General features: G+C 39.4%; 1 protein-coding gene across 1 annotated transcript in view; it reads right to left on the reverse strand.

The window, feature by feature from the left end:
- Positions 1–12,420, reverse strand: part of npdc1b (neural proliferation, differentiation and control, 1b) — an 89,413-nt gene extending 76,993 nt beyond the window's left edge. Inside the window, exon 1 of the mRNA XM_034171304.1 lies at positions 12,168–12,420. Coding sequence (XP_034027195.1) covers positions 12,168–12,237 — 70 coding nt within the window. The 5' untranslated portion in view covers positions 12,238–12,420. The remainder of the gene's footprint in view (positions 1–12,167) is intronic.
- Positions 12,421–13,846: the final 1,426 nt, after the last annotated feature.

Here is a 13,846-nt window from a genome sequence, read left to right on the forward strand (position 1 = left end):
GCGTCGGCGTCCTTGTGCCAAGCGGGCATGTGGACAGACTGACACTTAAAGGCCACATTCTGTGTGCTCAGGGCAGCGAGCAGCTTAAGAGTGTCAGCATCCGCCAAGAGCTTACGTCTGAGCACGCAGGGCGAAAGAGCATGACAGGTCAGAGGTGATCGACACTACACTCCAAACGGTTCCTGAGTGAATCACCGACTGTTTTAATGATCAAGACCCCACCTGCCCCAAAACCAATGTGGTTATGCATCCTTTATATTAAAATTATTTCAACACGATCTGTAATTAATTTGTTGAATATTTAATAAAGTAATGCACTTTTTGCAATTATTTTGTCAATGCTAAAGCCATAAAAACAACATTAAAGTATGATTATTATTCACCATATCTCTAAAGTGGTACTCGTACAAAAGTTCTTTTACTAAAATCTGCTGCTGATGAAACGGAGACTTAAACCATCTGCCCTTCACTGTACTTTGGCTTAAAATGTATCAACCAGACACATTTGAAAGGATTTACTGTAATCCTGGATGCAGGGCAAAGCCAAACACTTCAGCGCTCACACATCGTATTTTTTTGGGGTGTGTGTGTGTGTGTGTGGGTGGGTATGATGTTATCACATACCAGTAACAAACAAACTGCATGCAACTTCTCGGTAACACTGTGCACTTTGGCTCAGGTTCAATACACCTAAGGTTCAAAATTTATTTTAAAATTTCTCCTGGATTTAACTTATTTCGATTCACCCCAAATATTAAAGCTCTTTTCCTGAGGCCACACCCACACCAATCATGGCAGCATAGCAGAGGAGGATCTTCTTTAAAAGAAGACACAAATTTCAGTTAGTTTGCAGGATGGCATATGAGAGACTCAAGTCTAGATTTAATCAATTTTCTTGTATGAAAATCCTTCTTTGTTTCACTCCAACGAAAAGTTGCAGAACTGGTGACACAACAGTCAAAAATTGCACAAGTCACAGAAGCCTATAATTCCTTCAGCGTTATTGATGGTGTCTTGGTGGCTTCCTTCACACTAGTCTCCTTCGTGCACAGTCAGGTTTTGAGAACTGCCTCCTACAGACAGATTTACAGTACCGCTTGTATTTCTTAATAATTGATGTGAACGAAATTAATTTCAAGGCATGAAAAATATCTCATTGATGTGTTCGGATTCATGCAGCGTTTTTAAAAAGAATTTATATATCGAATGATGTGTCACTCTGCAAACAGTATGACTTCATTTCCACAGCCCTGTTGCGTGCATGCAGCTATGATATGATCACACACACACAAATCATTACCAAGTTGTTCTTTCAAACTGTGCCGCACACAGCAGCCTGCAAACACAACACTGATAAAAGAAAAAAAAACCTGACTGGCTGTTGAATGTGAAGGTGACATTCTGATCCACTGTGTCGGCTTTTCAACCTGTCAGAATCACGTTTGTTCATAAAAAATCTAAACTGCATTGAATTATTTGATAGTTAATGTTTAAGCTTGAAGAAAATTGTAATTCACATCTGCAGCTGTGGTCAGACGTTTACATACACTCATCATGGACATGAATGTCGTGGTAATTTTGGGCTTTTAGTGATGTATTTGAACTGTTCTTTTGTCAGGGTGTTATGATTGTACAGCACACATCATTAGTGACTTAAAAAAAAAACACAAGAATTGGGTGCACAAGTTTGAACTCATTTTGGATCTTCTCTGATCCACGCAGGTTGAAAATTAGACATACGGGCTCAAATATATACGAGGTCTGTCAATAAAGTATAGGTCCTTTTTATTTTTTTCAAAAACTATATGGATTTCATTCATATGTTTTTACGTCAGACATGCTTGAACCCTCGTGCGCATGCGTGAGTTTTTCCACGCCTGTCGGTGACGTCATTCGCCTGTGAGCACTCCTTGTGGGAGGAGTCGTCCAGCCCCTCGTCTGAATTCCTTTGTCTGAGAAGTTGCTGAGAGACTGGCGCTTTGATCAAAATTTTTTCTAAACCTGTGAGACACATCGAAGTGGACACGGTTCGAAAAATTAAGCTGGTTTTCGGTGAAAATTTTAACGGCTGATGAGAGATTTTGAGGTGATACTGTCGCTTTAAAGACTTCCCACGGAGCGAGACGTCGTGCAGCGGTCCCAGGCACCGCCGTCAGCCTGTTTCAAGCTGAAAACCTCCACATTTCAGGCTCTATTGATCCAGGACGTCGTGAGAGAACAGAGAAGTTTCAGAAGAAGTCGGTTTCAGCATTTTATCCGGATATTCCACTGTTAAAGGAGATTTTTTTAATGAAAGACGTGCGGACGGATTGCAGCGTCGGCTCGCAGCCGCTGCGACGCTCCGCCACAGGAAAAACACCTCTGTTGAAAGCCTTAAGGACAAGTTGGAACATGTCCAGCTGTTAAACAATTTCTCATATACTCACTCCACTGAAAGCCATCAAAAGCCGCCTGGATTTTACAAATGGTCATCAACACGGAGGTGTTTTTCCTGTGCCGCCGCACCGCGCCGGCTGCGTCCCGACGCGCGGACCCGTCCGCACGTCTTTCATTAAAAAAAAATCTCCTTTAACAGTGGAATATCCGGATAAAATGGTGAAACCGACTTCTTCTGAAACTTCTGTTCTCTCACGACGTCCTGGATCAATAGAGCCTGAAATGTGGAGGTTTTCAGCTTGAAACAGGCTGACGACGGTGCCTGGGAGTGCTGCACGACGTCTCGCTCCGTGGAAAGTCCTTAAAGCGACAGTATCACCTCAAAATCTCTCATCAGCCGTTAAAATTTTCACCGAAAACCAGCTTAATTTTTCGAACCGTGTCCACTTCGATGTGCCTCACAGGTTTAGAAAAAATTTTGATCAAACAAAGCGCCAGTCTCTCAGCAACTTCTCAGACAAAGGAATTCCGACGAGGGGCTGGACGACTCCTCCCACAAGGAGTGCTCACAGGCGAATGACGTCACCGACAGGCGCAGAAAAACTCACGCATGCGCACGAGGGTTCAAGCATGTCTGACGTAAAAACATATGAATGAAATCCATATAGTTTTTGAAAAAAATAAAAAGGACCTATACTTTATTGACAGCCCTTGTACATACATTGATTTAAGTATTTTAATAAGTGGTGCTGCCGGTTCTACAATGTCAAGTCAAGACCTATTAACTCCTCGTTAATGACCATGATAAACTACAACTGGTAGTTTCTCTTTCGCAACATAAACATAATGTGTTTGACAGCACTCACTGGACTGACCAATACTTAGAACAATGGAAAAATCCAAGGAACTCAGTGAAGATCTAAGAAGGTGAATTGTAGATTTAGAAAAGTTGGGACGGTCTCTTATTGGAGCCACTTCTAAACAACTAGTAGATTCTAAGAACATCAGTTCAAACAGCTATTCGCAAATACAAGTTAGACAGATTTGTCATCATTTTGCAAAGGTTTGGAAGAAGACTCAAACTGTCACCCTCAGATGAGAAGAAATTGGTTAAGATGTTCAGGAACAACATGGGAACCAACCAGGCTCAGGCCTGCCATGAACTGGAAACCATAAACTGGAACACCAACGTCACTGTCCACAGTGAAGTGAGTTTTACATCGCCACGGACTGAGAGGGTACCAAGGATCCAAAACTGACACTTTCAAGCAAGACTGAAATTTGTCTTCTGGAGGAAGGTTATATGGCCAGATGAGATAAAGATTGAGCTATTTGGCCACAATGACAAGAAGTATGTTTGGAGGAGCAAAGGTGAGGCTTTCAAACCTAAGAACATGGCACCAACTGTCAAGCATGGTGGTGGCAGCATCATCTCTGGAGTGTTTTGTTGCCAGTGGTACTGGTGCATGGCACAAAGTGGATGGAATAATGAAGGAGGAGGACCACCTCCAAATTCTTTAATGTCACCTAAGAATCAACAGCCAGACAGTTGAAACTTAGCCACAACTCGGTGTTCCAACAGGACAATGATCTCAAACACACATCAAAACTGGTTCTGGGTGGAATAAAGCAGGAATATGGAATGGCCTTCCCAAAGTCACAACCCTGTTGAAAATTTGTGTCACGTGTAAAAACCAGGTCTGCACCAGGAAAGCAAAACATTTAAAAGAGGTCTAGCAATTCTGCCAAGATGAGTAGCTAAATATCCGGCCATAATTATGCCAGAAGCTTGTGGCTACCAAAAGCATCTAGTTGAGGTGCAGCTTGCACTTCAACATTTAACTATTAGTGAGGGTTTATGTATAAATTGGAGCCTGTATGTATAATTTTTGACCCTGTGTGGATTAGAGAAGATCCAAAATAAATTCAAATGTGGACCAAATTTTAGAATTTTAAAAGTAATTAATCATGTATGCTGTACATTCATTCCACCCTGACGAAAAAACAGTTCAAGGACATCAATAACAGCCCAAAATTTCCATGACAGTCATGCCCATGATGAGTGTATGTAAACGTCCAACCACAACTGTATAATATGAAATTAAAAAACACCAAGTACAAACCGACTGGAATGGGGAGGGCTCAAATTTGTACTGAATCCAGTCTAAATGGACAGGATGTCTTTCTACTATGTCTCTGGAGGATCATTGGGTACCACCAGAGTAACAAATGAATGGTTACTTGGGCACGTCATGTGCTCCACCCACCGTGCCCACCTTTGCATCACGGTCAGCTAACAAGTTTAGTTGGCAACCACAAGGACCTACATAACACCTATGTGGGCAAATATGGAATGAAATATTCAACAAGCGTATATAGTGAGAAGGATGCTGAGGATGCAGCCAGCAGGCAGGAGGAGAAGAGGGAGTCCAAAGAGGAGGTTTATGGATGTGCTGAGGGAGGACATGCAGGTGGTTGTTTTGACAGAGGAAGGAAGGTACAGAGGACAGGGTGAGATGAAAACAGATGACCTGCTGTGGCGCCCCCTAACGGGAACAGCCGAAAGAAAAAGAATAATTAAGGTCCATGAATTCAACAGAGGTTTTTACATTGTTCTGACCACCCCCCAAAAAAAATCTATGACCTGAACTGTAAGATTTGGGGTGACTTGGCATGGAATAGGCAGAGGATCACATAATTAAAACGCTAAAGCAACTGTGGCCTCATTCACACGACACTGTATCTAATCAGGTTACACGACCTTTAATAGTTTGAGTCGAAGCTTCCATTCAGCTCATCAGGACCTGCAGCCAAAGCTCAGTCCTTCGCCTTTCAAAGCTTGTTTAACTCAATTTGAAACAGACTGTTGTTGAACCACAAACTGTGCTGTGTGTCAGTACAGCAAAAAACAAAAATCACAAACCATCACCTCAGGCTAATTAATAAGAAAACACAATTTAGACCTCATTAGATGTTAACATAATAGTTCCAACAGAGCTCGACCAATATGGATTTTTTTTTTGGGGGGGGGGGGGGGGGGGGGGGGGTGTCAATACAGATACAGATATTTGGGGGTAAAATAAATAACCATATTAATATACACATTAACTTACTTATGACAAAGAACTATAACTGAAGCTTGATGTTTTATGTTTCACAATGCCATTACATTGCTTTCTCTTGGATTAGCAGTGGCCATGTCACATCACACAGCATTTACATAAAATAGACTTCTTGTCTAGTTTGGCCCCGCCTAGCTGGTAGCATAGTGACTGCTTGTCTCTTGCTGCTGTAAAACACCCAATCTGACTGAAAATTTATGACAGCTGGTCGCTTTGCATCTGTCTCTTGGAGTTAATGTGACCAAGGGCTGATGGGGTCCTGGCCATGCTTGACAACACCGTAAACAACACTGTTTATGCACCCTCTGCTGGGCAAACTATGGAATGACACCATTTCCAACAGCCAATGTGTTTTTCTGCATAATTTTGTTGGGTAAATAAAAGTTTTAATATCATAAAATATCTCCAATACGATATATTAGTGTAGGGCTTGTATCAACACATAATGTCGGCCAACCGATATTTCAGTTGGGCTTTATAATGACTGAGGGATATTTGTGTCTGTACGCGTTAGAGGCATCACTGAAAAGCTAATGACCTGATTTTGGGTCTCATCTTGAATAAAAACACCACATTTTCAGACAGACAGAAATAAAATGACTTCTGACTAAATAACCTAAATGCCGTTTCACATCTGGGGGAAAAAAAAAAAGAAGTAATTTTGCTGTAAGCAAACAGAAGACGTGCACGCACACATACGCACACACAAAGTATTTTCACATCACAGATGGTCTGAAACTCATTAACAAAATGATGGTCTTGAAGATTATTAAAAAAAAAAAACAAGCATGAATCAGGGTGAGTGTGATAAGAGTCAGAGGGATGATGAGTCGGGACTGGATCACAATACCGCGCCGCACTGTTCTAATCGCTTCAGACATCCAGGCTCTCAGCCCAGAACTGAGTCAGACTGGAGGGAACTCTGAACTGTCTGGAGCATTTTACTAAATACCACATTACGGTGTTGCCAATAAAAAAAAGGTACTCCCCCTTTTGTCTGTTACACTCTGACCTGGAGTGGAACAGGGAACGAAACCAAAAAAAAAACAAAAAAAAAAACAATCCTTACATTTAGTTTGTCCAATTATTTTATGCGCTTTAAAAATTAAAGTACTATGTATATAAATGGCTGTAATTCCCAAATGGTGAAGGTGATGTTTTTTGTTAAACCCCTGGAATTAAACTTGAACGTCTACACCACGAGAACATCCTGACTGTGTCATTTCTTCTCCATTGTCATCCCCATGTTAACTATTGGTAAATATTTATTTTAATGTTTTAATTATTTTTATTTATATAGGTTTTTTTTTCTGTTTCAGTTGGTATTGGTGGGATGATTTTTAATTTAATGTTTTAATTATTTTTATTTATATAGGTTTTTTTTTCTGTTTCAGTTGGTATTGGTGGGATGATTTTTAATTTAATGTTTTAATTATTTTATTTATATAGGTTTTTTTTTCTGTTTCAGTTGGTATTGGTGGGATGATTTTTAATTTAATGTTTTAATTATTTTTATTTATATAGGTTTTTTTTTCTGTTTCAGTTGGTATTGGTGGGATGATTTTTAATTTAATGTTTTAATTATTTTTATTTATATAGGTTTTTTTTTCTGTTTCAGTTGGTATTGGTGGGATGATTTTTAATTTAATGTTTTAATTATTTTTATTTATATAGTTTTTTTTTCTGTTTCAGTTGGTATTGGTGGGATGATTTTTATTTTAATGTTTTAATTATTTTTATTTATATAGTTTTTTTTTCTGTTTCAGTTGGTATTGGTGGGATGATTTTTAATTTAATGTTTTAATTATTTTTACTTATATAGTTTTTTTTCTGTTTCAGTTGGTATTGGTGGGATGATTTTTAATTTAATGTTTTAATTATTTTTATTTATATAGTTTTTTTTTCTGTTTCAGTTGGTATTGGTGGGATGATTTTTAATTTAATGTTTTAATTATTTTTATTTATATAGTTTTTTCTGTTTCAGTTGGTATTGGTGGGATGATTTTTATTTTAATGTTTTAATTATTTTTATTTATATATATTTTTCTGTTTCAGTTGGTATTGGTGGGATGATTTTTATTTTAATGTTTTAATTATTTTTATTTATATAGTTTTTTTTTCTGTTTCAATTGGTACTGGTGGGATGATTTTTATTTTAATGTTTTAATTATTTTTATTTATTTAGTTTTTTTTCTGTTTCAGTTGGTACTGGTTGGATCATTTTTATTTTAATGTTTTAATTATTTTTATTTATATAGTTTTTTTTCTGTTTCAGTTGGTATTGGTGGGATATTTTTTATTTATATATTTTTTCCTGTTTCAGTTGGTATTGGTGGAATGATTTTTTTTTCAAGGTATCTGGCACCTGTTTTATCCTCACTCGTCACTGGCTCTCAGTATTTTTAATGTAACATATATATTAAATATCTTGCTATTTACACTGCAGAATTTTTTTTAAATCTGTGGTTTAATTATTTTGGTCTAACTTTTTTTTTTGCTTTTTATTCCTGCATTTTAATCATCTGTGTCACCTTCTTCAGTCTGTGACTAAAACTTATATAAAATAAATTATTCCCCCAGGTTTGGTCCAAATTAGATCAAACCGATTTATTTTTTCCACATGCCAGAGGAAAACACTTGGGATGGAAATCAGGAACCTTTCTAGAGTTTTCTAGCCATCTGTATGGTATGCCTCACACATGATCAGTTCCTCTCCATCTTATTTTGACACTTCTGCTTTGTAAAAATGTCCCTGTCATGATGTCACATCTTGCATCATGAGAAACAACAGAAATGACTGTATTGATGTTGAAAACTTTATCTCAGCCTCCATTTTCCCATATGGAAAACTGATCATGTATTGATAAGGGTATTGATAAAGAACTGGGCATCCATCCATCCATTTTCTATATCTGCTTACTCCAATGAAGGGTCACAGGGAAGCTGGAGCCAATCCCAGCAGTTAAAGAACTGGACATATAATGAATGGCATTGACAGCAATAAAATGTATAAATTCCCATTCCTAACCGGCACATGGCCAAAAACAGGAGCCCTGCATGCAGGTGTAATTGAAGTCTTCGTTGTGGTATTATTTGTAAGGTATAGCTGAGTGCAGTCACCGACGGATACGACTCAACCTGCGTCTGCACCGAGCAATGACATTATCCCGGGTTCCTGTAAATGATGTTTGTGGCGCTGCATGGTGTATTATCACATTTCATTACTAAAAGAGTCACTACAAGGCTCAGGAGCCTTTTTGCACCATGATCTGATCATCCAACGAGCTGGGCGCTACACAACCGCAGAAAACAAAATGCGTGCTGGGACTGTGCATGTCTCAAAATACACCGTGTGATGTGAACCATCATCCGCACTGGCAGCAGAGTTCACTTCAGCCGTGACAGCAGGAATGTGTCTGCTGGCTTTCCAATCCTAACCAGACCACAGTCGACACCTCGGCAGTGATAACCTAAATGTAGAATCCATTACAGCCAGTCACACAAACACAAAACGACTCCTCCTCACTAAGTGCTTTTCCCTCAAACTTCACTCTGATCTCATTTTCCAGGTCCCACCTCACAGCCTTCACTTCTTCCTCATCCGATTCCTGCTCTGAAGTCTCTCTTCCAGGCGTAACAACGTGTAACGGGACAAAGCCTCCTCCCGTCTGTTCAGGACATCACAGCCCAGCTCCTGGTTTCTAAAAGCCAAACATTTAAATACCACTGTTCCACCGAGAATATCCATCCCAGGTTTCTGACTTACACCTCTGGAGATATTAAAGTGGATCAAACTACTCTCACATGCTCTGACCTGGATCATCTTTCATGACTGGAAGGATTTTCTCTCTGCCTTCAAAGCCACAGATTATCATTAGACATCTCAGCTATCTTAATTAGACGCACACTGAGCAATGCTTTGAGGCAGCAAATAGTGATTACATCCTTAACTGATTCATATGATTAATCTGATCGTTTGTTTTTCCTTCCAGGATTACTCAAAAACATAGAGACCAATTTTCATAAAACACAATCGAGGGATATGACATGGGCCAACAAAGAACCAGTAAAATTAAACTTCCAGATCCAAGATGATTCAGCATTTTTAAGCTTCTACCTTCTTGACATATTTCCCTGAGGTTGATGGATGGAAGAAACAAGTCGATATGTTTTTACTCCTTCTGAAACTGCAGGAACAGATGAGCAGACAGGAAAGTGGAAAATTTGTAATTTTTGATGATGTGTACTTGAGCCCAACCAAACTATCGGTTGGCCAATAATGTTGAACAACATGAGCCTTTCACAAACATACCAGTATCAGTGTGACACGAGCAAGCTTTTATTTTACCAAATAAACAATGCAGAAAAGCACATTGGCTGTTGGAAATGTTGTCATTATGCATTCCAGCAGCATTGTAAACAATGCTGTCAAGCATGGCTGGGACCCCAACACCCCTTGGTCAAATTAACTACAACAGGCAGAGGCAAAGCGACCAGCTGTCATTCATTATCAATCACAGTGGGCATTTTGCAGCAACAAGAGACAAGCAGTTGCTATGTCACCAGTTAGGCGGGGCCAAAATAGACAAGAAGTCTATTTTAGGCCAATGCTGAACAATGTGACATGGCGACTGCATAACCCAGTGATGGCAGTGTGATGTACGTTGATTGGTTATATTTAGAGTTAACAATAGAGTTCATGTGTAAGCTGAAAAACATCAAGCCTTAATTACATTTCTTTGTCATAAGGGTTTGATAATAAAATGTTAAGAATCAGACATTTCTTTAATATATCTGCATCTTGTTACTCCCCAATATCAGTATAAACCCCCAACAAAATCCATATCAGTGGGGCTCTAACAGGTACCGTAGCTGTGTGCTCTCACAGCTAGTGGCAACAGATTTTTGTGTTGTCCTATTAAAGGCAATGAAACATGCACTTTACAGTCTGCTGCATGTTACCAATATGTTAAAGCAATATCAGAAGTAGTTTTTTTTTTAATTGTCCATGTTGTATTTGTGGAAAATGGCACTACTTGAATCAGGTATCTTAAAAAAATTGACAACTTGTCATTGATGCAATGGCTCAACACTACAGCGCATGTGCCAAAAATTGTTCAAACAGTTGTGTAGAGTGGTGTATGGTTTCCCGCTGTTGATATACACAAATTCACATTTCCAAAACCAAGATTACAAATATTTCCCTAATATGACTATCCTGTGATTGTCAAAGCTTAGGGGACTATTAGCAAGACAAACTGCAACTAACTTTATTGTGATTTTTACTTAAACAGTCAGAAAAAGGACAAATAACTTGTGAAAAGATCCATGTCAAACTAGAACACTTGCATCAACTTCACACATGTGGTGAATACTGTATGATAATGTGGAAAATTTCAGAATTGGTCAGGCCCAGATTGAAACTGTACTACTGTGTAAAAGTTTCTCAAGTGTACAAACTGTTGTCTGGATGGGTAAGTATTGTTCAAATGCTTTATGCTAATCCTCAACCATTTAAAAGACAGTACTTTACAAGGTGCCTAACCATCTAAATCATCATCTTACAGAGGCTGGTTTCAAATGCAGAAGCATGCAATGTACTTTAAAATATAGAATGTAATGCTAAAGTACCTTCGGTTGTATGAGCACATGATCAATGAAAGAGTGTGCAGAAAGAATGCGACTTTTTGACCCCTTAAAATAGGTCATGGTTAACCATCTTTGAACTTATCCAAGGTCTGTATGCTAAGAATGCTCCCTGTGACTACTAAGACCCTGGCAGTAACAGGACTGGACTTATACTGAGCACAGACAGACGGAGAGACAGACAGCTGGATGGACGGAAAGTCTTTGCAATACCCAATGGACATATTTTGGCCTCGGGGAAAAATGCCAGTTTTTGGAGTCCAAAATCTTCCACCTTCTCACACCATGCATGCACCGTAGTGAACCCCACACTACATTATAGGCAATGACAAAACACTGAATTTGTTTCGGAGTATGGTATGGAGAATGGAAATATACTAGAACTGGACCCTGATCAAATCAGAATACTGCACTGGTTCCAGGAACGGTGATACTGTTTCAAAGCTTTCAAAGCTTTTTATGCATTTCAGAAACAAATAAACCTTAACTCATCCTAATCCTAACCACAAATTATGTAAAATAAAGTCATCTACTCTGCATGGTTGCTAGGCAGCTGAGATCCTCCTTCCAACAACGGGCAGCTGCGCAAATTCAGAAACAATCCAATTCGGAAGAGGAAAAAAAAATCCAAGTTAGTCTCTGTTCAAATACTGTAACACGTGTGGTGAAATGGGTGGAAGTGAAGCACGGAGACGGAATGCGCCTAATAGGAGTCATGCCAGTATTTTTCTATTTAAAAACTTGTGTTCTCAGATGCAAATTTGGATACCTCAACCATTTATGCGAAAATAATTAAAACACCCCACAAAAACTTACACTGTTATGGAATTACTACGAAAACTAGTTTACAGTGAGATTACACTAAAGATGCGCAAGTCCAAAAACAGAATAAATGAGACGAGGTTCGCTAAATGTGTGTGTTGGATTAAAATGTGGCCTTCAGCGGATGACAAACAGAGGTGTGATGGCTGAATTCGTTCCCCGTGTAAGATGATGACCAGCAGCAGCCATGATGCTCCTCACCTGTTAAACAGCTGCTGACGGACAGCAGCGCTGCGAACACCGCGGCTCGGCCGAGCAGCGGGACCCGCATCCTGTGCAGCGCTCCGACGACTGACGGGGGACACGCAGACCGACCGAAGGGGAGCCGGTGCTGATCATTCCCCCATCCCCCCGGAGCTCACAGACCAAACGACTCTGACGTCCGAATACACAACAACGACAAAACAAAGAGAGACAGAAGGCGGGAAGCGTTTCATCCACCGCCGAGATGCTGCGACGCTCAACGACGAACTGAGTGACTGACGCGCCGCGGCCGAGCTTAAGCAGCGCACGTACGGCCGTGACGTCACCACGCGGTGGCGCATCCTCGTTGTGTTCGGGTGGGTTTTTTTTTTTTTTTTTTTGGAGCTCCAGGAAAAAATAAACAATTCTTGTGCAGTTTTTATTTGCAGCGCTGGAAAAAAAAAAAAAAAAAACTTCACTTTCTTTGATTTTACGGTTATTGAGGATGGTTTTTATTGTGATATTTGAGTTTTACTAATGTGTGCTTTTACTGTACATGTTTAACACAATAAATTAATTCTGAATTATTATTATATAGTTTGGTTTAGCTTGTTTTATTTTATAGTGTTACCTTCTGCAAGGACCTAAAGAATTACTTAATGTGTGAAACGACTCACGATTGTCATTGAAAGGAACTATATGATCACCTGTTTTGAATGTAAAGATAAAAATGGTAATGGAATTTATATCGCACGCTTCCATCTGCATCAGATGCTCAAAGTGCTTTACAATAATGCCTCACATTCACCCTGATGTCAGGCTGCTGCCATACGTGGTTCTCAAACTGGAAGCAACTAGGGGATTAAGGACCTTGCCCAAGGGCCCTTAGTGATTGAACCAAGGATCCTCTGGTCTCAAGCCCAACGCTTAACCACTAGACCATCACCTAAAAATACCCTTACAATTTTTTTTTTAGGGGAATTTAAAAAAAATGCCCCCCCATTCAAACATTTTAAATTGTTTCTCAGACTTGTAACAAAAAAACTGCCAGCTGTCGAGTTATATTCATTTTCATATACATTTTATGTAACTGAATCCAGTATTTTTTATGTATCCCAAATTAGAAAACATCTGTTTAATCTGGTACATATCAGCTCAGGTTAGCTGATGTTTTAGATTTTGTATTTTTTTTTAAGAGTCTATGGACCGGTATGTATTGTTATTATACTATGTAGTTGAGTCCGCAATAAAGTATATTGGATGATTGATAACTTTTTTCTTTCATTGGGTTTCGTTTTAAATTTATTTTACTTATATTTTGTTGAGGTGTATATAGTTTTTTTTTCCCAATTTAAAAAGTGCCTACAGGTGTTTTTTTTGTGAAAATATCCAATGACTTAAGATGCAAACATGATCAAACCACGTGACACGCGGGCTGCATCCTCTCCAAAGGCACAGACCAGAGGTGGATTGGCCATTGAGAGTAGCAGGACCTTTCTCGGTGGGCTGATCAATAAATGGCCCGATCAATAAATGGCCCGATGGCTGCCCTTTTTTTTTTCCACAGAGCTCAGCAGCAGCCTAGGCCCAGTGGCTTGTCTGTCAAAAAATTCCTGATGCAATTTTAGTCCCATGATAGTCTACAGAGGCCCGGAGTTCCATAACCCCCCCCCCCCCCCCCCCCAAAATCATGTTTA

Source organism: Thalassophryne amazonica, chromosome 5, assembly GCF_902500255.1.
Source record: "Thalassophryne amazonica chromosome 5, fThaAma1.1, whole genome shotgun sequence".
Classification (NCBI taxonomy): domain Eukaryota; kingdom Metazoa; phylum Chordata; class Actinopteri; order Batrachoidiformes; family Batrachoididae; genus Thalassophryne; species Thalassophryne amazonica.